The sequence below is a fragment of the Nyctereutes procyonoides genome, unplaced genomic scaffold, assembly GCF_905146905.1.
Source record: "Nyctereutes procyonoides isolate TBG_1078 unplaced genomic scaffold, NYPRO_anot_genome, whole genome shotgun sequence".
Classification (NCBI taxonomy): Eukaryota; Metazoa; Chordata; class Mammalia; order Carnivora; family Canidae; genus Nyctereutes; species Nyctereutes procyonoides.
In genome coordinates this window covers 7,218,999-7,237,166 of record NW_026575137.1, presented here as the reverse complement: position 1 = coordinate 7,237,166, position 18,168 = coordinate 7,218,999, and the positions used below count along the sequence as shown (strand labels likewise).

Below are 18,168 nucleotides of genomic sequence, written 5' to 3'. Positions count from 1 at the left end.
GAGAAAAAAAAGGAGACTTTAGCTAGCAAGATAGGTTCTCAATATTTTCCTTCTTTCTTTCCAAATATTTTCAGAGTGGATATGTCACTTTTCAAACATGGCAAATATAATATTTATAGCAAAACGATGGATTTCCATAGATGGCAGGAATGAGCTAATATGATCTTAGAATACACTTTTGCATGGGATGGAATCTTACTCAAATCAGCTCAAGAAAATGCAGTGCATTAAGTAGACAGTGACTTAATGGACCTCCAAGAGGAAGTTAAACCACCAGATGGGAGGGGGGCAGGAACCAGGCAGCCCTCGGGGCCTCAGCAGCACACACTCATGGTATCTGAATCTCATGGTTCACCATTAATATGAGACCATGAGTCTGTGTGACACGGTCCAGCCCATCCTCAGGCCAGATGTATCCTTGAGCAAATCTGACTAGTTGGCAATAAGAGAACATATCTTCTTAGAAATTATGTGGAAGGGGAAAGAATATATGGCATATATAATCACTAAACTAATTAAAACTTGGATCACGCAAAGACAAAAGTTATCATTTGCTTGAAGTGTAGCTCCGAAATTTGTGTCAATGTTCGAATTAATCTCCTTAAAAAATCAAAGCCTGACACTGACATTCTTTTTTAAAAGAAAAAAAAAGGAATTTCACTAATACAATTCAGAAGTCTCTAATATATTTCAGCTCCAAATTAGTTTGAGCACCATTATCATAAAACAGTTACCAGAAAACACTTAAAGTGCTTCTACGAATGTGTATCTGAGAGTAACTGGTTGACATAATTACTCCTTTGGACTTACTGTATAAATCACTGCCTATACTTCTTTAGCACTTAATATAATCCTAATGCATGCCAAGTAATTTCAACTAATAAATGTATAAATAAAATACCAAATCAGGCCAGTAAGGTCTACCGAACACTTTACTTTTCACTAATAGGAGTAAATGTGTCTCGAAAAATCTCTGTGACGCCTAATTTTGCAACTGTGATTCTCAGTAATTGTTCCAGTCCTGGATATTGTTAAAACTCTAATAATAACTGTAATGAGGAAGAAATAATCAGCATACATAATGGAGTATTAGCATCTCAACTTCCAACATCTGAGCCACAAGCGAAGCCTCTGCTCGTTTTTTCACTTAGGTTATCATTTCTCAGACCGGCTCACACGGCTTCCTTTCTTCCATGCATAAACATTATTCCTAGCAGTCATTTAAGACTTCAGCTAACATCTGTGGTCTTTCTCCACCTTTACCCCCTTAGCTCTGTCCATCAGTGGAGCCACAGTGACCTATAAGGACATTTCTCCCTGGCTTAAGTGCTTGAACAGCATTTCCCGGCCTGCAGTTTAAATCTGAAGCACTCTCGCATCTCAAGAGTGTCAATTCCTTCCTGTCTGGCCCATTCTTCCCTTCCCAGATTTTTCTCCTCCTGCTCTCAGCCTTACAACTGACACTTTGGTAACATGAAAATACTTGTCCCTCCCAACCAGCTTAACCGTCCGGGCCTTTACTTATGCTTTTTCCTCCACTGGAATATATGCCCCCTCATCCCTTTTTTTACCTACCTAGTTTCTGCTCTCCCATAAAGACTCAGCTCCAGATTCCCTAATGCTAAGAACAGTCCTGGAGGCTGCCAAACTAGGCTAAAAATTTCCTTGTCCCACTGTGTGATCCCAAGGTGCGTGAACATACCTCAGTCACAGTATCTATGATATTTTCTTTTTTTTTAAAGATTTTATTTATTTTATTGATTGATTGATGAGAGACCCAGAGAGAGAGAGAGAGAGGCAGATACATGGTCAGAGGGAGAAGCAGGCTCCTCACAGGGAGCCAGATGCAGGACTCGATCCCAGGACCCCAGGGTCATGCCCTGAGCCAAAGGCACCCCACAGGGAGCTTACTTCTCCCTCTGCCTGGGTCTCTGCATCTCTCTCTCTCTGGGTCTCTCATGAATAAATAAATAAATAAAATCGTCAAAATAAAAAAAAAAAGATCAGTTAGTGGGGTCTACGTCCCATAAATTATAAGCTGGTTCCCTGTCACACTACCCATAGCTAGGAGGGACTCAGATCTGTTGAAGGGAATGGAGCTTCTGACACAGTTATCAGTTAACACCTTTTCTGACAACAAAACACTTAAGCCATTTCATAGGGAATCTGAAATTCCAACAGAAGTCAGGAAACTTACAGATTGATTATTTAACAAATTTGCAGCTGCTTGGGGAAAGCGAATTTAATCCTTAAACTTTTTTTACTAGGTTGCCACAAAAAAAGTCTGTGCTTAGATGTAGTCCGAGAGCATTTTCTTGGCAAGCTGGCTCACTGCCTGGAACCATGTCAACGCTTTGCCTAAAGCAAGACAGTGATTGTTCAAGTAGCAGACACGCTGATGGGTCTTCCCGCGTGACCAAAATGACACATCTTCCACATTAGAATCCTGCAATCACGACTGTTACAGATAATGGGATTTGGTTCAATTACCCAAACCAAACAGCACATTTCTGTTGTTCTATATCCTCAATTCCTCATTATTTTACATTTTTAAGTATAGTAAGAATATAAATAGAAACTTTAACAATGTTCTACCAATGCAAAGACTTATATATGCAAAATAAATAAAAAAGATAGATCACTGTACTCACTGATTATAATAGAAAAAAAATTCCGTGTCCTGAATTACCTGCATGTCTCAGGTAACAGGGACTTAGAGTTAAGCACATCTGAATTGTCCAGATAATCACTGCAGCTCCACATTTTACTGCACTAATAGAAGAATGGCCTAAGGACAATTCTTAGATGAGGAAAATGGAGATGAAACCTAAGAAATGAGGTAAAATTCTACTTTCTTCTTAACGATAGAATTAGAATTATTTATAATCTCTGCTTTTATTTTACATTCTGCACACCCTATGGCTACTTAAGAGGGCTCCCAACAGAAGATCACTGTTTTGCAATTCAATACTCAGCTTTTCGGAGTATTGCAATTACTCAAAAGGGGGTGTCTCAAAATTAACCACAGAGAATCAAACATTACAAAACAAAACTACGTATTTTCTCATTCTCTCCATCAAGTGTGTGGTTGTTCACACCTTCTCTACATCGTTTGCAGAACCCAATAGAAAAGTTCCTTACTTGGTATTATGTGTATCAATGGTATGGAAGAGTTCATGTAATTCTTCTCCACTCAGAACACCATCTGCAAAGTATGCTTTGAATTCTTCAAAGGACAATTTTCCATCATCTGAAATGGCAGGAAAAGAGAAGAGAAGCAAATCATTTCAAATTTGTATTTTGACAAAATTTTAAAAACCGCCCAAGTGCTTATGCAGGTTTACTTGTGTATGAATATACATTTATTTAAAAAGAAAGAATAATTCAAGGTGTTAAAAAGGAAAATAATTTAATATACCCCCATAGTACATAGACTTCAGATGTATACGCCCTTATGGACTAGGCCTACATGGTTTTAAGTATGTTTGGGAACATTTATTTCTAAGGCAAACATTTAACAAGCCATTTAACTAAACAGGCCAAAGAGATATCCACCCTACCAAATAGAGCCTAAAAGTCAATTATTTAGACATTTTAGGTCCTCATATACAGGACCTGGCAGCTTACAGAATAAGCAGTTTTTAATAAGTGTATATTGATTGAATGAAGGCAAACATTTAGATTTTAGAATTATTACAATCCAACAAGCCGTCTTTATCCCTTCACTACTCAAGCAAATGAACACTTTTTAAAGACAAACACATTTTACTTATTGTGGGACACAAAAGTGAATGAGCATCAAATCAGGGAGTCTAATAAAAAGAGGTAAGAGGTGTCGACATAAGCACAGGTATGTTACACAGTAACACACGGTAAGTGCAATAAGAGATACACTTTGGAAGGTGGGGGGGTGGGTTAGGGCAATCAAAGATCCCACTATTTGGGGGCATGAGGAGTTTAGGAACTTTTGCACCTGACTTACTACTACAGGTAAATCTGAATAAGCAGAGATGGAAGAAACACATTAGTAACAGATGAAATTAAAAGACCTCTTGAGATACAGGAGCAGAGAATTTAAGGGTCTTGATGGACGTGTAGGAAAAGGAAAGCATCCTCCTTTCTGTGCAAGAAGCTGGTCTGCCAGTTGTCTCAGGTAAGTGGCTAGATGACTTACATGGTGGGATGATCCTCTCCACTTACAAAGAGGCAGCAAAAAAAAAAAAAAAAAGAGGCAGCAGAGGACTAGGAGGAAGGAAGTTACAGTCACCAAACTCCTATTGTGTGTTCCTACTAACAACACCATACTGAACAAAGTAGAATTTGTCTTTGAGTTAAAGCTGATAAGATTTAATAGGATTGGATCTTCAAGATCCATTTGGGGCTTTTTTTTTTTTTGCCTCAAAAGCTGGTCCCCAGACCATCCATTGTTCAGTTAAAATGCAAATTCCTGGGCCCTACCAGCAAATCCCAATCTCACAGAGGGCATGGAGCAGTGGGGTAGTCAAGAAATCTGGCTTTTTCGTGACCTGTGAGATTCCTTCTCACATTAATAATTAACGCAAGGACTCAATAGACCTCATCACTGAATGACCTACTTTTTCAGGTAGGGATTTAAAGGCTGTAACATTTTCAAAAAATCTGTATTTGCAAAATATAAAGACCCCTGAGAGTTTTTAAATTGCATATGATTTTACTTTTTGACTGAATAGGTCAATCAGTCAATCTTCCAGTTAATTCTTGCCAAATGCTAACAGAACAGACTTAGCATTAGAGATCACAACAAGCCTGATCTGGAGTTCCCCACTCCCAGAGGCCCCCTGGACTGGATGACCTCAGTTTGGCTCAGCCATTCAAAGACCACAGTAACCCAATGCAAAATGAAGCTGAATCCACCAGGCCCATCTATTGTCTAATTTTGTATTTCTGCTTTTGGATGGGCTCTTTTAGTGTCATGTCTCAAATGACTATTTTTAACTCTGGCTTCATGTAACTGATGTTCCAGACTAGACATAGTTTTAGTATCTCCGCTGTGTACCTCCTTACTTTGACAAAGAAAATATATCACCAGGTTGGGGAATTGGACACAAACCACATCTAGGTATGGGGAGGAGGAAAGAAGGAAGAGGGAAGGAGGGAGGGAAAAAGATAGAAATCAACCCACTCTTCCCAACTCTGCTATGGAAATGTGTAACAAATGGGATACATACATATTCATGGTGGAATGTTCCCTTGGTGAGTATTTAATGGTTCTCAGGTAGGCTGAACCAGGCTATCATAGAATTTAACCTGCCTGTGCACTTTGTGGCAGGGTGAGCCTCTGGAAAACTACTTTACAATCAGCAGAAGTAAGTAAGCTCAAGTGATAACGTAAATACTATCAAAAGCATCAAACAAGTGCTCTGATGATTCTATGAGGGCGAAAAGCCTTTTTACTTTGTAATTCTTATTAGAAAGAAATATAAAAAGAAAAAAAAAGGAAGCATTCAATTATAGTCCTGAACTGAAGGGTGGAAATTATATTTTTAAAGCCTGTTTTTACCACATCCAAGATTCCTGGAAGTCCTAAATTTGGGCTACCATACTTTTAAATAAGCAATTGTAAAGAGTTACTTCAGAATATTTCTAGACTAGTACCTTAATGTCAAACAAAAGTATTACAGTATTTTTTGAAGGAAAAGGAGGCAAAATACTCCTTTCTAGTGGGGTTCTGCATTAACAAAGCAATCTTAATTTTTTATTAAAATTGTTTTTTTCTATTTCAATTTTCCTGCTGGTCTTCTCTTTTGAAATGGAACACAATTAAACCTTGATTTATACTGGTTTGGCCTACAGATTAGCCAAATCCTGTGAGATCTGATATACTATGATAATAAATCTTTTTTTTTCCCCAGGATTTTATTTAAATTCAAGTTAGTTGTATGTAGTATAGTATTAGTTTCAGGGGTAGAATTTTGTGATGCATCAGTCGCATATAACACCCAGTGCTCGTTACAAGTGACCTCCTTAATGCCTGTCGCTCGCTCATTTACCCCATTCCCCCACCTACCACCCCTCCCTAGAATAATAAATATTAACCTTTACCACCAAAGGGTACAAGTTTTTCAGTTTTTTTTATCCGACTTACATGCTCTGCCTGAGTTTATCTTGAGCATACCTGGCCCCTCCTCTGCTTTATTTTTAAAGTATTCTGGTTTTATACTCTATATCCAATTAATTTTTGAGATTGAGGTAGCAGAGAGAAGTTGCTTAGAAAAGCCTTAGAACAAAGAGAATCTTGAGCTTTTAACATGGATTTGCTGTTGGTCAGTATAGCACTTTCATCCATTCTCTCATCAAATTTTTGCTCAGTTCCTACTAGGTTCCAACACTGTTTTATGCTAAGGACGATGGCAGGCAACCTCGGAAGGAATTTATATTTATGATGGAGGATACAGCAAACGAGCAAATACCGTATGATAAGGACAATTCTAGGAGACACAGTATGATGTGGGATCATGTAGAAAAGAAAACTAACCCAGATGTAAGTATATAGGGAAGGCTTCCCAGAAAAAAGTGACATTTCAGCTGAGATACAAGTGACAAATAGGGGTTAATAGGGAAAGAACTGTAAAGGGTAAGAATATTCCAGGTCAAGGAAATGCCAACCACAAAGCCAGGAGGCAAGAAATAATATAGTTGGGGAATTGAAAAGAAAAATCAGTAAACCAAGTCAAAGAACATATGCTAGAGTAGAATGATAATTACCAGGGCTGGGGTGGGGGAAATTGGAAGATGTTGGTCAGGGGTACTAAGTTTCAGTTATTCAAGATGAGTAAATTCTGGAAATCTAAACTACAACAATGTGACTACAGTTAACCATATTGTAATGTATACTGGAATTTTCCTGAAAGGGTAGATATTAAGTATTTTTACCATAAAATAAAAGAGTCATTGTGTGAGGTGATGAATAGCTTAAGTAACTTTATTATACTGAATATTTCACAATACATGTGTATACAAAATTAGTAAACTGTATACTTTAAATATAAACAATCTTAAAGTGACAACAAAGCTGGGAGAAAAGACTACACGCTGGGTGGGAAAAAAGGCAAGCCAGAGAGTTAGATACAGAGAGTCAATGCCATGAAAAACCATACAAATCTGGTAAAAACTTCTGAATTTACCCCAAGAGGAGCCACTGCCTATTAGGAAGCTTACTGTGGGTGAGTAGAGTGGGGTGGACAGGTGTGGCACCAGAAGAGAAGACACATTAGAGGTCACTGTAGTAATTAGGGTAAGAATCAATGGTGGCTTAAACTTTGGTGGTGACAGTAAGAACACAAGATATGTGGCCAGATTTATCATCTGTCTCAGAAACAGAATCAATAGGAACTGGTGATCAGTTAGAGGTGATGGATGAGAGGGAACAATAAGTCAAAAATGATACCCATCTGGGATGCCTTGGTGGCTCAGCAGGGCATGATCCCAGGGTCTGGGATGGAGTCCCACATCTTCCTCTTCCTGTGTCTCTGCCTCTCTCTGTGTCTCTCATGAGTAAATAAATAAAATCTTTAAAAAAAAATGACACCCATACATACATACAATGGAATATTACTCAGCCATCAGAAAGGATGACTACCTACCATTTACACTGACATGGATGGAACTGGAGGGTATTATGCTGGGTGAAGTAAGTCAATTGGAGGACAATCATCATATGGTTTCACTCATATGTGGAATATAAGAAATAGTGAAAGGAACCATAAGGGAAAGGGAAACTGAGTGGGGAAAAATTAGAAAGAAGACAAACCAAGACAGACTCCTAACTCTGGGAAACAAAGGGTTGTGGAAGTGGAGGTGAGTGGGGGGATGGGGTAACTGGGTGATGGGCATTAAGGAGAGCACATGATGTGAAGAGCACTGGGTGTTATATGTTAGCAAATTGAATTTGAATTAAAAAGAAATGATATCCCTCTAAGACTGAGTAATCGGATGGATGACACCTCCATTCATTGCAATAGAGAACACATGGCAAAAAGCATGGGGTGGAGTACAGTGCTTAGGTCTATAGAAATTGGATGTACCTATGGAATAAGTAGATGCATCTAGAAAGTAGGAGCATCATGGTCGTATAGAAAAGGAGAAGGAGAGAGGAAGAGGGAGAAAGGGAGAGAGGAAGAGGGAGAGGTACTTCTGCATTACCAATATATACTAATTGAGGTCCTAGAAGTGAGTTCATTCTCCCAGAAGAATGCCTACAGTGAGAAAGAAAAGGTTCCAGAATAGACTTTGGAAATGCCAACTAAATCCTTTAAGTTTCAGATTTTATAAATGCTTGGCTGTTGCAAGGATTGAGAGGCTGTACAGAAAACACCTGGCACAGTACCTAGCACAGAGTAAGAGTTCAACAAAGGTAGGTATGGTTTTTGGATGGATTTACTTGTTCAGTCTTGCTCGGTCATGACCGCTACGCATGAATTAGTTCCTATCTTGTTCTTTTTCTTAAAAAGTACTTATTGAGTGCATACAGAATAATGGGTATTTGATATGTTTATTGAAAAAATAGAAATTTTAATTTATTTTCTTAGGTAATAAGGGTTTACATAGTCTAAAACTTTGGGCAGCCCGGGTGGCTCAGCGGTTTAGCGCTGCCTTCAAGCCCAGGGCCTGATCCTGGAGATCCGGGATCGAGTCCCATGTCGGGCTCCCTGCATGGAGCCTGTTTCTCCCTCTGCCTGTGTCTCTGCCTCTCTCTCTCTCTCTGTGTGTGTGTGTGTCTCTCATGAATAAATAAATGAAGTCTTTTAAAAAAAATAAAACTGGAGTTTCTTTGAAAAAAAAAAGAGTCTCTTTAAACACTCAGTTTTTCCTTCAAATGTCGTTTTCACAAATATGCCAACGATCAGCACCGATCCCAGCATTTCCCCTCCTACTATCATAATTTTAATCTAGTTTTTGTGATCATTTAAATGATTATTCTTTGGACGCACCTGGCTGGCTCAGTTGGTTAAGCATCTGACTCTTGATTTGGGCTCAGGTCATGATCTCAGGTCATGCGTTCTCACTGGGTGTGGAGCCTGCTTAAGATTCTCTCACTCCTCCCTCTGTCCCCCTGCCCTGCTGGTATGCACTCTCTAAAAAAAAATATTATTCTTTCAAAACACTGGATTTTCCTTCCTGTATTTAAGATTTTTGAGCACATAAAAAATCCTGTGGTTTATTAAGATTAAATATTGTGGTTTATTAAGATTAAAACACCAAAACATGATCATCTTCAAAAATAAATGTACAAAATGAACACCTGGAAAGCATTAGTGAGTTTAACACACAAAGAACAGCATATACTTTGCATAATATGCAAATTTTTAGAGGCAGAAATAAAAATAGCAACCTTGTTTCTAAAATGAAGTTCTTAAATTGCAAATCAAGAAAAATAATAATTAATATATTAACATTTAATTAAATGTAAATAGATTAAACATGTTCTATCAAATGTACCTATCACTTTGCACAAGTCATTTAATATCATTGTGCATTAACTTCCTTATCTCTACAAGCTTCTACCTGTTAAATGTCTAATGCCATATATTTGTTTTAAAACAAGTTATTAAAAAAATAAAAAATAAAACAAGTTATTGACAATCTATAAATGCAAATAAAATAGAAGTTCTTCTGATTTCAACTCTAATATGTAAAACCTTAGACATTATCACTCCTGTCCTTAGCAGAGCAAAAGGCTGAACAAATTAAAAATCAGTGACCTTTCTCGGACTTATGAGAGAACTGAGGTTGCAGGACAAACCACTACCCAAAATCTGAGAAAAAGACAAAACCAGAGAATCATAGCCAAGATCTGCTTACACAGAGGAGCTACTGGAGACAAACTGATAGAAACACTTCTAGAGTAATTTTGATGAATTGCTGGAGGCTGGGTACAGACTAGCATGAGAGGGAGAAACTCCTGGGGGCTTCGGGCTTTAGGGAGCTTCCACACTTTCATGGGTTTTATCTCCAGGAACCGCAGCATGGTTTTCATAGTGAGGAGACAAAAAAAGATGTAGCTTTTTTTTTTCACCATGTAGCTCTGGCACAGGGAAGAGCAAGCATAATCAATAAATAGACCCAGAATGCTCATCATGACTGAAGTCTATTCTTCAGGGGCACAGATTTTATCAGAACTCTACCCCACTTGGGGGAAGGACATTTCTCTCACTACAGTCCCCTCTAGCCTTCGTATCAAGTAAGTTGAAGGGAAGCTATGAAACACTTGTGAAGGTCACAGCCCAGAAATATAGGTCCACTAAAAGACTGAGATTTAATCATAAGATTATTGACAAATCTGCTCCTCCATTCCTTACCATTACACCAAGAGGGCTCCCATATAAACCCAGTGGATTCCAGCTGAAAGAGCTGTAAGACTCAGAATCTCTCTGAAGAGTACTTAGGGAAGCCCAGGTCAACAGGGGAGACAAAAAGACAAGAGGAATTTGAAGGCTTTAGCACCTACAGCTGGAGCAAACATTAAACACTGCCCAACTCCTACCAAATAATCATTTCTCAAGCTAGAAACCTAGTAATCTCATTTCCTATTACCTGATACATGATGATCAGCTTTCACAAAAATATTACAAGGAATGAGAAAATGCAAGAAAAAGCACGGTCTGAAGATACAGAGCAAGAATCCGAACCAGACTCAGACCTGACACAGATATTGGAATTATCAAACAAGAAATTCTAACTATGATTAGCAGGTTAAGGGGTCTAATGGGAATAAAGAGAAGAGATGGGTAATGTAAACAAAGAGATGGGAATTCTAAAAAAAAAAATCAAAAGAAAATGCTAGAAATCAAAAACACAGAAACAAAGAATGCCTTTGATGGTCTCATCAATATAGCTGAGAAAAAATCAGTAAGCTTGAAAAAAAAACAAAGAACCTGAACAGAACATCTAAGAACTCTAAGAGATTTCAAAAGGTGTTACATAAACAACTGATGAAGAAGAAAAGATAGTACAGAGCAGAAGAAATATCTGAAATAATAATAGCTAAGAATTTTCCAAAGTTAATTACAGAAACCAAAATACATATTCAGGAAGCTCAGAGAGCACCAAACAGGGTACGTTCCTGCCCTGACATCCCCCCCACTCTGACCCAAACAACCCTAACATGTAGGCATATCATATTCAAACTACATAATATCAAAGATAAAGAGAAAATTTAGAAAGACATAGAAAAAAATTAATCTATAGTTTATATAGGATCAAGAATACAAATTAAAATTACAGGAGACTTCTCATGAGAAACCATGCAAGCAGAAAGAGTGTGGAGTGAAATATTTAAAATGTTGGAAAAAACATCCCATAATCTAGAATTTTATATACAGTGAAATTATTATTCAAAAGTGAAGCCGAGGGCAGCCTCGGTGGCTGGGCAGTTTAGCGCAGCCTTCAGCCCGGGGTGTGATCCTAGAGACTCAGGATCGAGTCCCACGTCAGGCTCCCTGCATTGAGCCTGCTTCTCCCTCTGCCTGTGTCTCTGCCTCGCTCTCTCTCTGTCTGAATAAATAAATAAAATATTAAAAAAAAAAAACGGAAGTGAAGCCGAAATAAAGACCTCAGATGAACAAAACTAAGAGATTCAGTGCCAACAGAACTTCTCTACAAGAAATGTTAAAAAAAAAAAAAAAAAAGTTCTTAGGGTGAAGGAAAATGATTTAGGTCAGGAACTCAGATCAATATAATGAGGAGTGTCAGAGAAAGAATAAATGAAAATAAAATATTTTGTTTTCCTTATTCTGAATTAATCTAAGAGATAAATGTATAAAGTAATAATACTAACAGCATATTAGTAATTAATAGTATTTTGATATGTGAAATAAATTTTATCAATTCATAAGGAACAGAAGAAGACCTTGGAAATATTCCAAGGTACCTGTATTACCCATGAAGTTGTATAGTGTTATTTTAAGATTGATTTATATTAGTAAAAAATAAATATTGCAAGGTCAGACTGGTGAAAAATACAGAAACAACTAAAAACTTTTTAAAAATATAATTGATTCTCTAAGAGGAGACATTATATACAAAATGCTGTTTAAAACCTGATAAGGCAGAAAAAGAAGAGAGAAAAACAGAACCAGGGGAACTAATAGAAAATAACTATAAACATAGTAGATATTAATCCAAAAATACCAATAATCAATTTTAATGTGAATGATCTAAGTACACCAATTAAAGGGCAGAGATTGTTAGGGTGGGGAATAAAAAAAAAAAACAAGAGCCAACCACATGTTGTCTACAAGAAACCCACTTTAGATCTAAAGACTCATATAGGCTAAATCTATGCAGATGGAGAAAGACATATCATAAGAGTGCTGAACAAAAGGAAGCTGAAGTAGCTATATTAATTTCAGTCAAAGTAGACTTCAAGAAAAATTATCAATGATCAAAAGGGGCTACTTAAGTATAAAGGGGTCAATTCTCCCAGGAGACAACAATTCTAAGTGTGTATGTGCCTAAAACAGAACATCAAAATACATGAGGCTGAAGACAAAAATAGACAAATCCACGATAATAGTTGGAGACTCTAAACCCCCCTGAATCTAGACACACACTCTACACTTTTTGAGATAAGAAAAATTAACTCAAAATGGATCACAGACCTAAATGTAAATGCAAAATAAGAGAAACCTTGGATCAGGTGATGAGTTTTTAGATACAATACTGAAAGTACAAAAAAACAAAAAACAAAAAAACACTGAAAGTACAACATGAACGAAAAAAATGATAAATTGGACTTTATTAGAATTTTAAAATTTCAAGAGAATGAAAGACAAGCCACAGGCTCTTTCATTTAAATGTGCAAAACAGGGATCCCTGGGTGGCGCAGCGGTTTAGCGCCTGACTTTGTCCCAGGGCGTGATCGTGGAGATCCCGGATCGAATCCCACGTCGGGCTCCGGGTGCATGGAGCCTGCTTCTTCCTCTGCCTGTGTCTCTGCCTCTCTCTCTCTCTCTCTCTCTCTGTGTGTGACTATCATAAATAAATAAAAATTTAAAAAAAAATAAATGTGCAAAACACATTTAAATAACGACTTGCATCTATAACGTACAAAAAACACTTAATATAGCAAAAAAAAATAGCAATGAGTAGGCAAAAAAGCCAATTAAAAAGTGGGCAAACACATGAATAGACACAAAACCAATGAAAATATGCACGCAGCAAATAAGCATTTAAAATATTATCAATATTGATTATAATAGGGAATTAATCATTTAAATAGTAATGAGATACTACTACATACCCTTTAGAATGGCTTCCCTCCAAAAAAAAAAAAAAAGAAAGAAAGAAAAAAACAAACACAAAAAAACAGCAGCACCAATTCCTGGCTCGGATACAGGGCAACAGGAACATTAATTCATTGTTAGTAGGACAGCAAAATGTTGCAGGCATTTTGGCAGCTATTTTGGCATTTTCTTATGTAGCAACCATGCTCCTAGGTATTTACCCAACTGCTTAACAACTTAGGTCCATACAAAAATTGCATGTGAGTGTTTATAACAGTTTTATTCATAATCACTAAAAGTTGGAAGTAATTAAATGTCCTTCAATAGGTGCATGGATAAAATAATTTTAGTACATACACGGAATGGAATATTATTTAGTGATTTTTAGAAAGTGAGCTATCAAGCCAAAGAAAGTCATGGATGAATTTTGTCAATCTAAAAAGGCTATATACTGTATGATTCCAATTTTATGACATTCTGGAAAAGACAAATTTGCAAAAATAGCAACAAGGTCATTAGTGGTCAGGAGTTCAGGGCAATGAGGGTTGAAAGGACAAAAACGGGATATTTTAGGGTAGGGTGACTATTTTGCATGACATGGTATGACAGTAATATGGCATTATGCATTTGTTGAAACCCACAGAACTTTACAGCACAAATAACAACAAATTTTAATGTGTGCCAATTCTTAAAAAATCATTTAGGAGTCCAGGGGATTCCAGGCTGGAATGCAGAATGTGACAAAATAATTTAAATATATTAGAAATGTATGAAACGACTTCACTGAAGGTAATGAGGGAAAACAGTGTTGACCTAAGCAATTTTGGAAATGAATGGAGTCTATATAAAGGCAAATAAGCTGTCCAGAAGCACTGTAATATAGATGATATAGTTGACAAAGTTGGGGGTACAAGTAAAACATCCTGAATAATACACATGCATACTGGGATTGAACAGTTATGCAAACGAACAGCTGACTGGGGGGAGCCAGGTGTCTCACTGTTTGATAGGTTACTGATAAGCAAAGGGAGGAGGTGGTAATGGTTTAAAGTTTGAGACATCACTATGAACTCATGTTTAAATTAATATAGATACATACGAGTACATGCAAAATACGTAGAGATATGCGTACACTCGGGTTAGTATACACATATATATTTCCTTGCTCCATCAGCCGAGAGAGCTGAGAAGCAACAATGACACACCAGTAAAAATGAGCACATCTACCACCCACATTGTTGTTTTTAATATCATTCTCCAGTAAGAACAAAAATCAAAGATCCTTGGAGAAGTGACTGATTGTCATATTGCGACAGGAATTACAAAAGATGAGCCTGAAGCATCTGAAGGGCTGGAGAGTAAGGAATTATTAAAGAAACCATAATTATGAGGGTAGGACAAAGGCACACAGGAGTCTACTGAAAGAGCTCCCGATGATCAAAGTGGGACAATTTGAACAATAAAATATATTGAGTAGTCCCGGATTCATCACAGAATAAATACCCATGTGTCCATAGTGTTACAAACAAATACTGAATAAATAAATACATCTATAAAGAGAAAATAGACAAATCTCCCATGCAGAAGAATTATAAATATTTCATGCACATACTCAGTCCTCAAGGAAGTGGAGCATAACTCCGCACTCCTTAGGCTTGGGCTGCCCCGAGTAACTTCCTCCCAAAGAATCAACGTTGCAAGTGAAGAAACCTGACAAACACTCCCTGAAACAAGCGACTGAGGCCAACACCAACAGTCATAATCATGTTGACAGTGTAAACCTTTGATATGATGTGATGGCACTTTTCCTCTGTGATCTTCCTCCCCCAAACACATAACCCTAGCCTAATCATGAGAAAAACATCAAAAAAAATAAATCCCAGTTGAGGGACATTTTATGAAACACCAGACACTAGTACTCCTTAAAACTGTCAAAATCATGAAAAACAAAGAAAGTCTGAGAAACTGAGCCCAAGGAGATAGGATTACTAAACATAATGTGCTGTCCTGCCACAGAAAAAAAAAAGACATTTAGTAAAAACTAAGGAAATCTAATTAAGAATGGAGTTCAGTCAATAATGTATCAATATTGGCTCATAAACTGTTAACACAAGTACCACACAAAGGTAAAACGTTAATAAGGGAAACTAGATATTAGGTATATGGGAACTCTCTATAGTAACTTCAGAGTTTTTCCATAAACATAAAACTGTTCTAAAATTAAAAATGAAAAAAAAGTAAAATTAAAAATGTATGCAATAGAATATGAAAATTATATGGATTTAAATAATATGTTAAGAACTGATTTGCTATGTTATCAGCATGGTGAAGTCAATTATGTTTATTCACATTAGATCTCGAAATCTACCATATTAAATTCAACAATCAATTCAATGAATTTATTTTCTTAACCCCAAACAAGCTACTCTGGCTCTCTTATTTTCTATAAATCATCTGGGAGAATGAAATGTGTTTTACGTATTGAAATGTGTTTTACGTATTGTTTATTGTTTTACAAAATATGCTCCATACAAGCAAAAATAAGCTGACCTACTATTTTCCCAAGCATTTCTATTCTACATTTGATCAACTGTATTCATCACGACAATTTCATTAAGTAATTATATATTCTTACTTTTATTTCCAGGAGCAGAAGAAAACTGAAATACAACAGGATTAAGTAATTCCAATGTGGTCCCTGAAAGCACATCTCCTGGAACATATTTTTGGAAGCAGGTCATTAAAACTGCCATCAGTTTAAAATTGACAAAAGCGACCAAAACTCAGGTAGAAAACTGAATCCAGTCAAATGGTTAGCTCTTCACTGACTTGATAACCCAAGTATTTAGTATTTAGATTTCCTTACCAGGAAAGCTTATTCCTTATATCAAAATAATTTTGTCACTTGGAATTGTGTTGGGAATATGAAAACACTGTCTTTATCCTGAATTAATGAGTGTATATTAATTTTTATGGCTAGAAAAATGTGCTTTTAATTTAGTAAAAAAAATACAGTCAACATATCTGTTTAGAATGGAGAAGACGTGGTATATATATTATATATGGAATAATACTCAGCCATCAAAAAATGAAATCTTGTCATTGCAATGGTGTGGATCGAACTAGACAGTGCTATGCTAAGCAAAATAAGTCAATCAGAGAAAGACAATTATCATATGGTTTCACTCATATGGGGAATTTAAGAAACAAAACAGATGAGAATAGAGGGGGGAAGGGAAAAATAAAATAAGTCGACGTCAGAGAGGGAGATAAACTATTAAGAGACTCTTAACCACAGGAAGCAAACTGAGGGTTGCGGGAGGGTAGGTGGGTGGGGAGATGGGGTAACTGGGTGATGAGCATTTAAGGAGGGCACTTGATGGAATGAGCACTGGGAGTTATATACAACTGACGAATTACTGAACTTACCTCTGAAACTAATAATATGTTAATTAATTGAATTTAAATAAAATAAAATTTTTAAAAAGATACCTATTTAATGTCACTTTCATAGAGAATTAACAATGTTGTTTAAGGAGAGACTGGGAGAAAGGCAACAAACACACACACACACATACACTCAGCCTTTTGTAGAATGACTGACGAAAAAACATTGTTGGAGGAACATTTAGTCGTTTGTAGAGAAGGTGTATTCAAATTAGCGATGGAGGGAATACCCCGTTTGTAGACAAATTTTACTGCAAAATGAAAATTAAAATATTTTAATAAAGTTGTTATATATAGAAGGAATACCACACATAATTGCTTTCTTTTCCCCTCCTTTATATCTTCATTTCCAGCAAATAATCCCTGCTTTTTTACCTTCCAAAAGAGCAATATCTGTCATTTTTGCCTAGTCAATACATCTACTTTCCTCTATTTTGGTAAAAATACTTTTTCATTTGACAAATCACCTGCCCTCTCTCCCCTTCTATGTATGTTAGGTGAGCCTTTATGCAACTCACACCACTCTGGGGGGGGGGGGTGTATGTAATCCAAACCCGGAAAAATCAGTTCATTTCATCCCCTGCTTATTGCTTCAAGAATGGGCATGTGACTGTAGTTGATCAGAGAAAATCCTGAGATTTTTGCTAAAATTATTCTACAGGAGGTATTCTCTCTTTACTCCAGTTTGTTGAAGTGGTAGGATGCATTCCAGGAGCTGTCTTTGTCTCTCCTGGTAAGAAAGCCACTCAAAGTAAAACCACCCAGAGGAAAACCAAAACTGAGATGGAGAGAGAGGGAAGGGGGCAGGGAAAGAGTGATTCCTGAACACCTACATGTGACTACTTCTTCACACCTCCTGGGTATTTCAGTTATAGAAGCCAGCAAACTTCCTATTTTATTTTATTTTTTAAGGTATTTATTTATTTATTTATTTATTTATTTATTTATTTATTCATTCATTCATTCACAAGAGACACACACAGAGAGGCAGAGGGAGAAGCAGGTTCTCCCTGCAGGGAGCCCAACCTGGGATTCCATCCTGGGTCTCCAGGATCACACCCTGGGCTGAAGGCAGGGGCTAACCGCTGAGCCACCGGGGCTGCCTAAACTTCCTATTTTATAATCTGAATTGGGTCTGTGGCACTTTGAACTGAACTGATCCTAATGATAAGTCAATCAGAGAAAGACAATTATATGGTTTCACTCATGTGGGGAATTTAAGAAACAAAACAGATGAGAATAGAGGGAGGGAGGGAAAAATAAAATAAGTCGTTTTATTTTTTTTCTAGCTGTTCTTAATTTTCGTTCATCTTTAGACATTTAGAGCATTATCATTCCATAGGCTCACCTAGGCAACCCCAAGGACAAAGAACTTTCCTCTGAACTCACATTAGTATATTTACCATTCAATTGGCTTAGTGATCCTTCTTGCATCACTGATGACACTGTTACTCGATTT

General features: G+C 36.9%; 1 protein-coding gene across 1 annotated transcript in view; it reads right to left on the bottom strand.

Annotated features, from left to right (window-relative positions):
• NECAB1 (N-terminal EF-hand calcium binding protein 1) overlaps positions 1–18,168 on the bottom strand; it is a 182,521-nt gene that overhangs the window by 146,246 nt on the left and 18,107 nt on the right. The window contains exon 3 of the mRNA XM_055303295.1: positions 3,142–3,250. Coding sequence (XP_055159270.1) covers positions 3,142–3,250 — 109 coding nt within the window. The remainder of the gene's footprint in view (positions 1–3,141; positions 3,251–18,168) is intronic.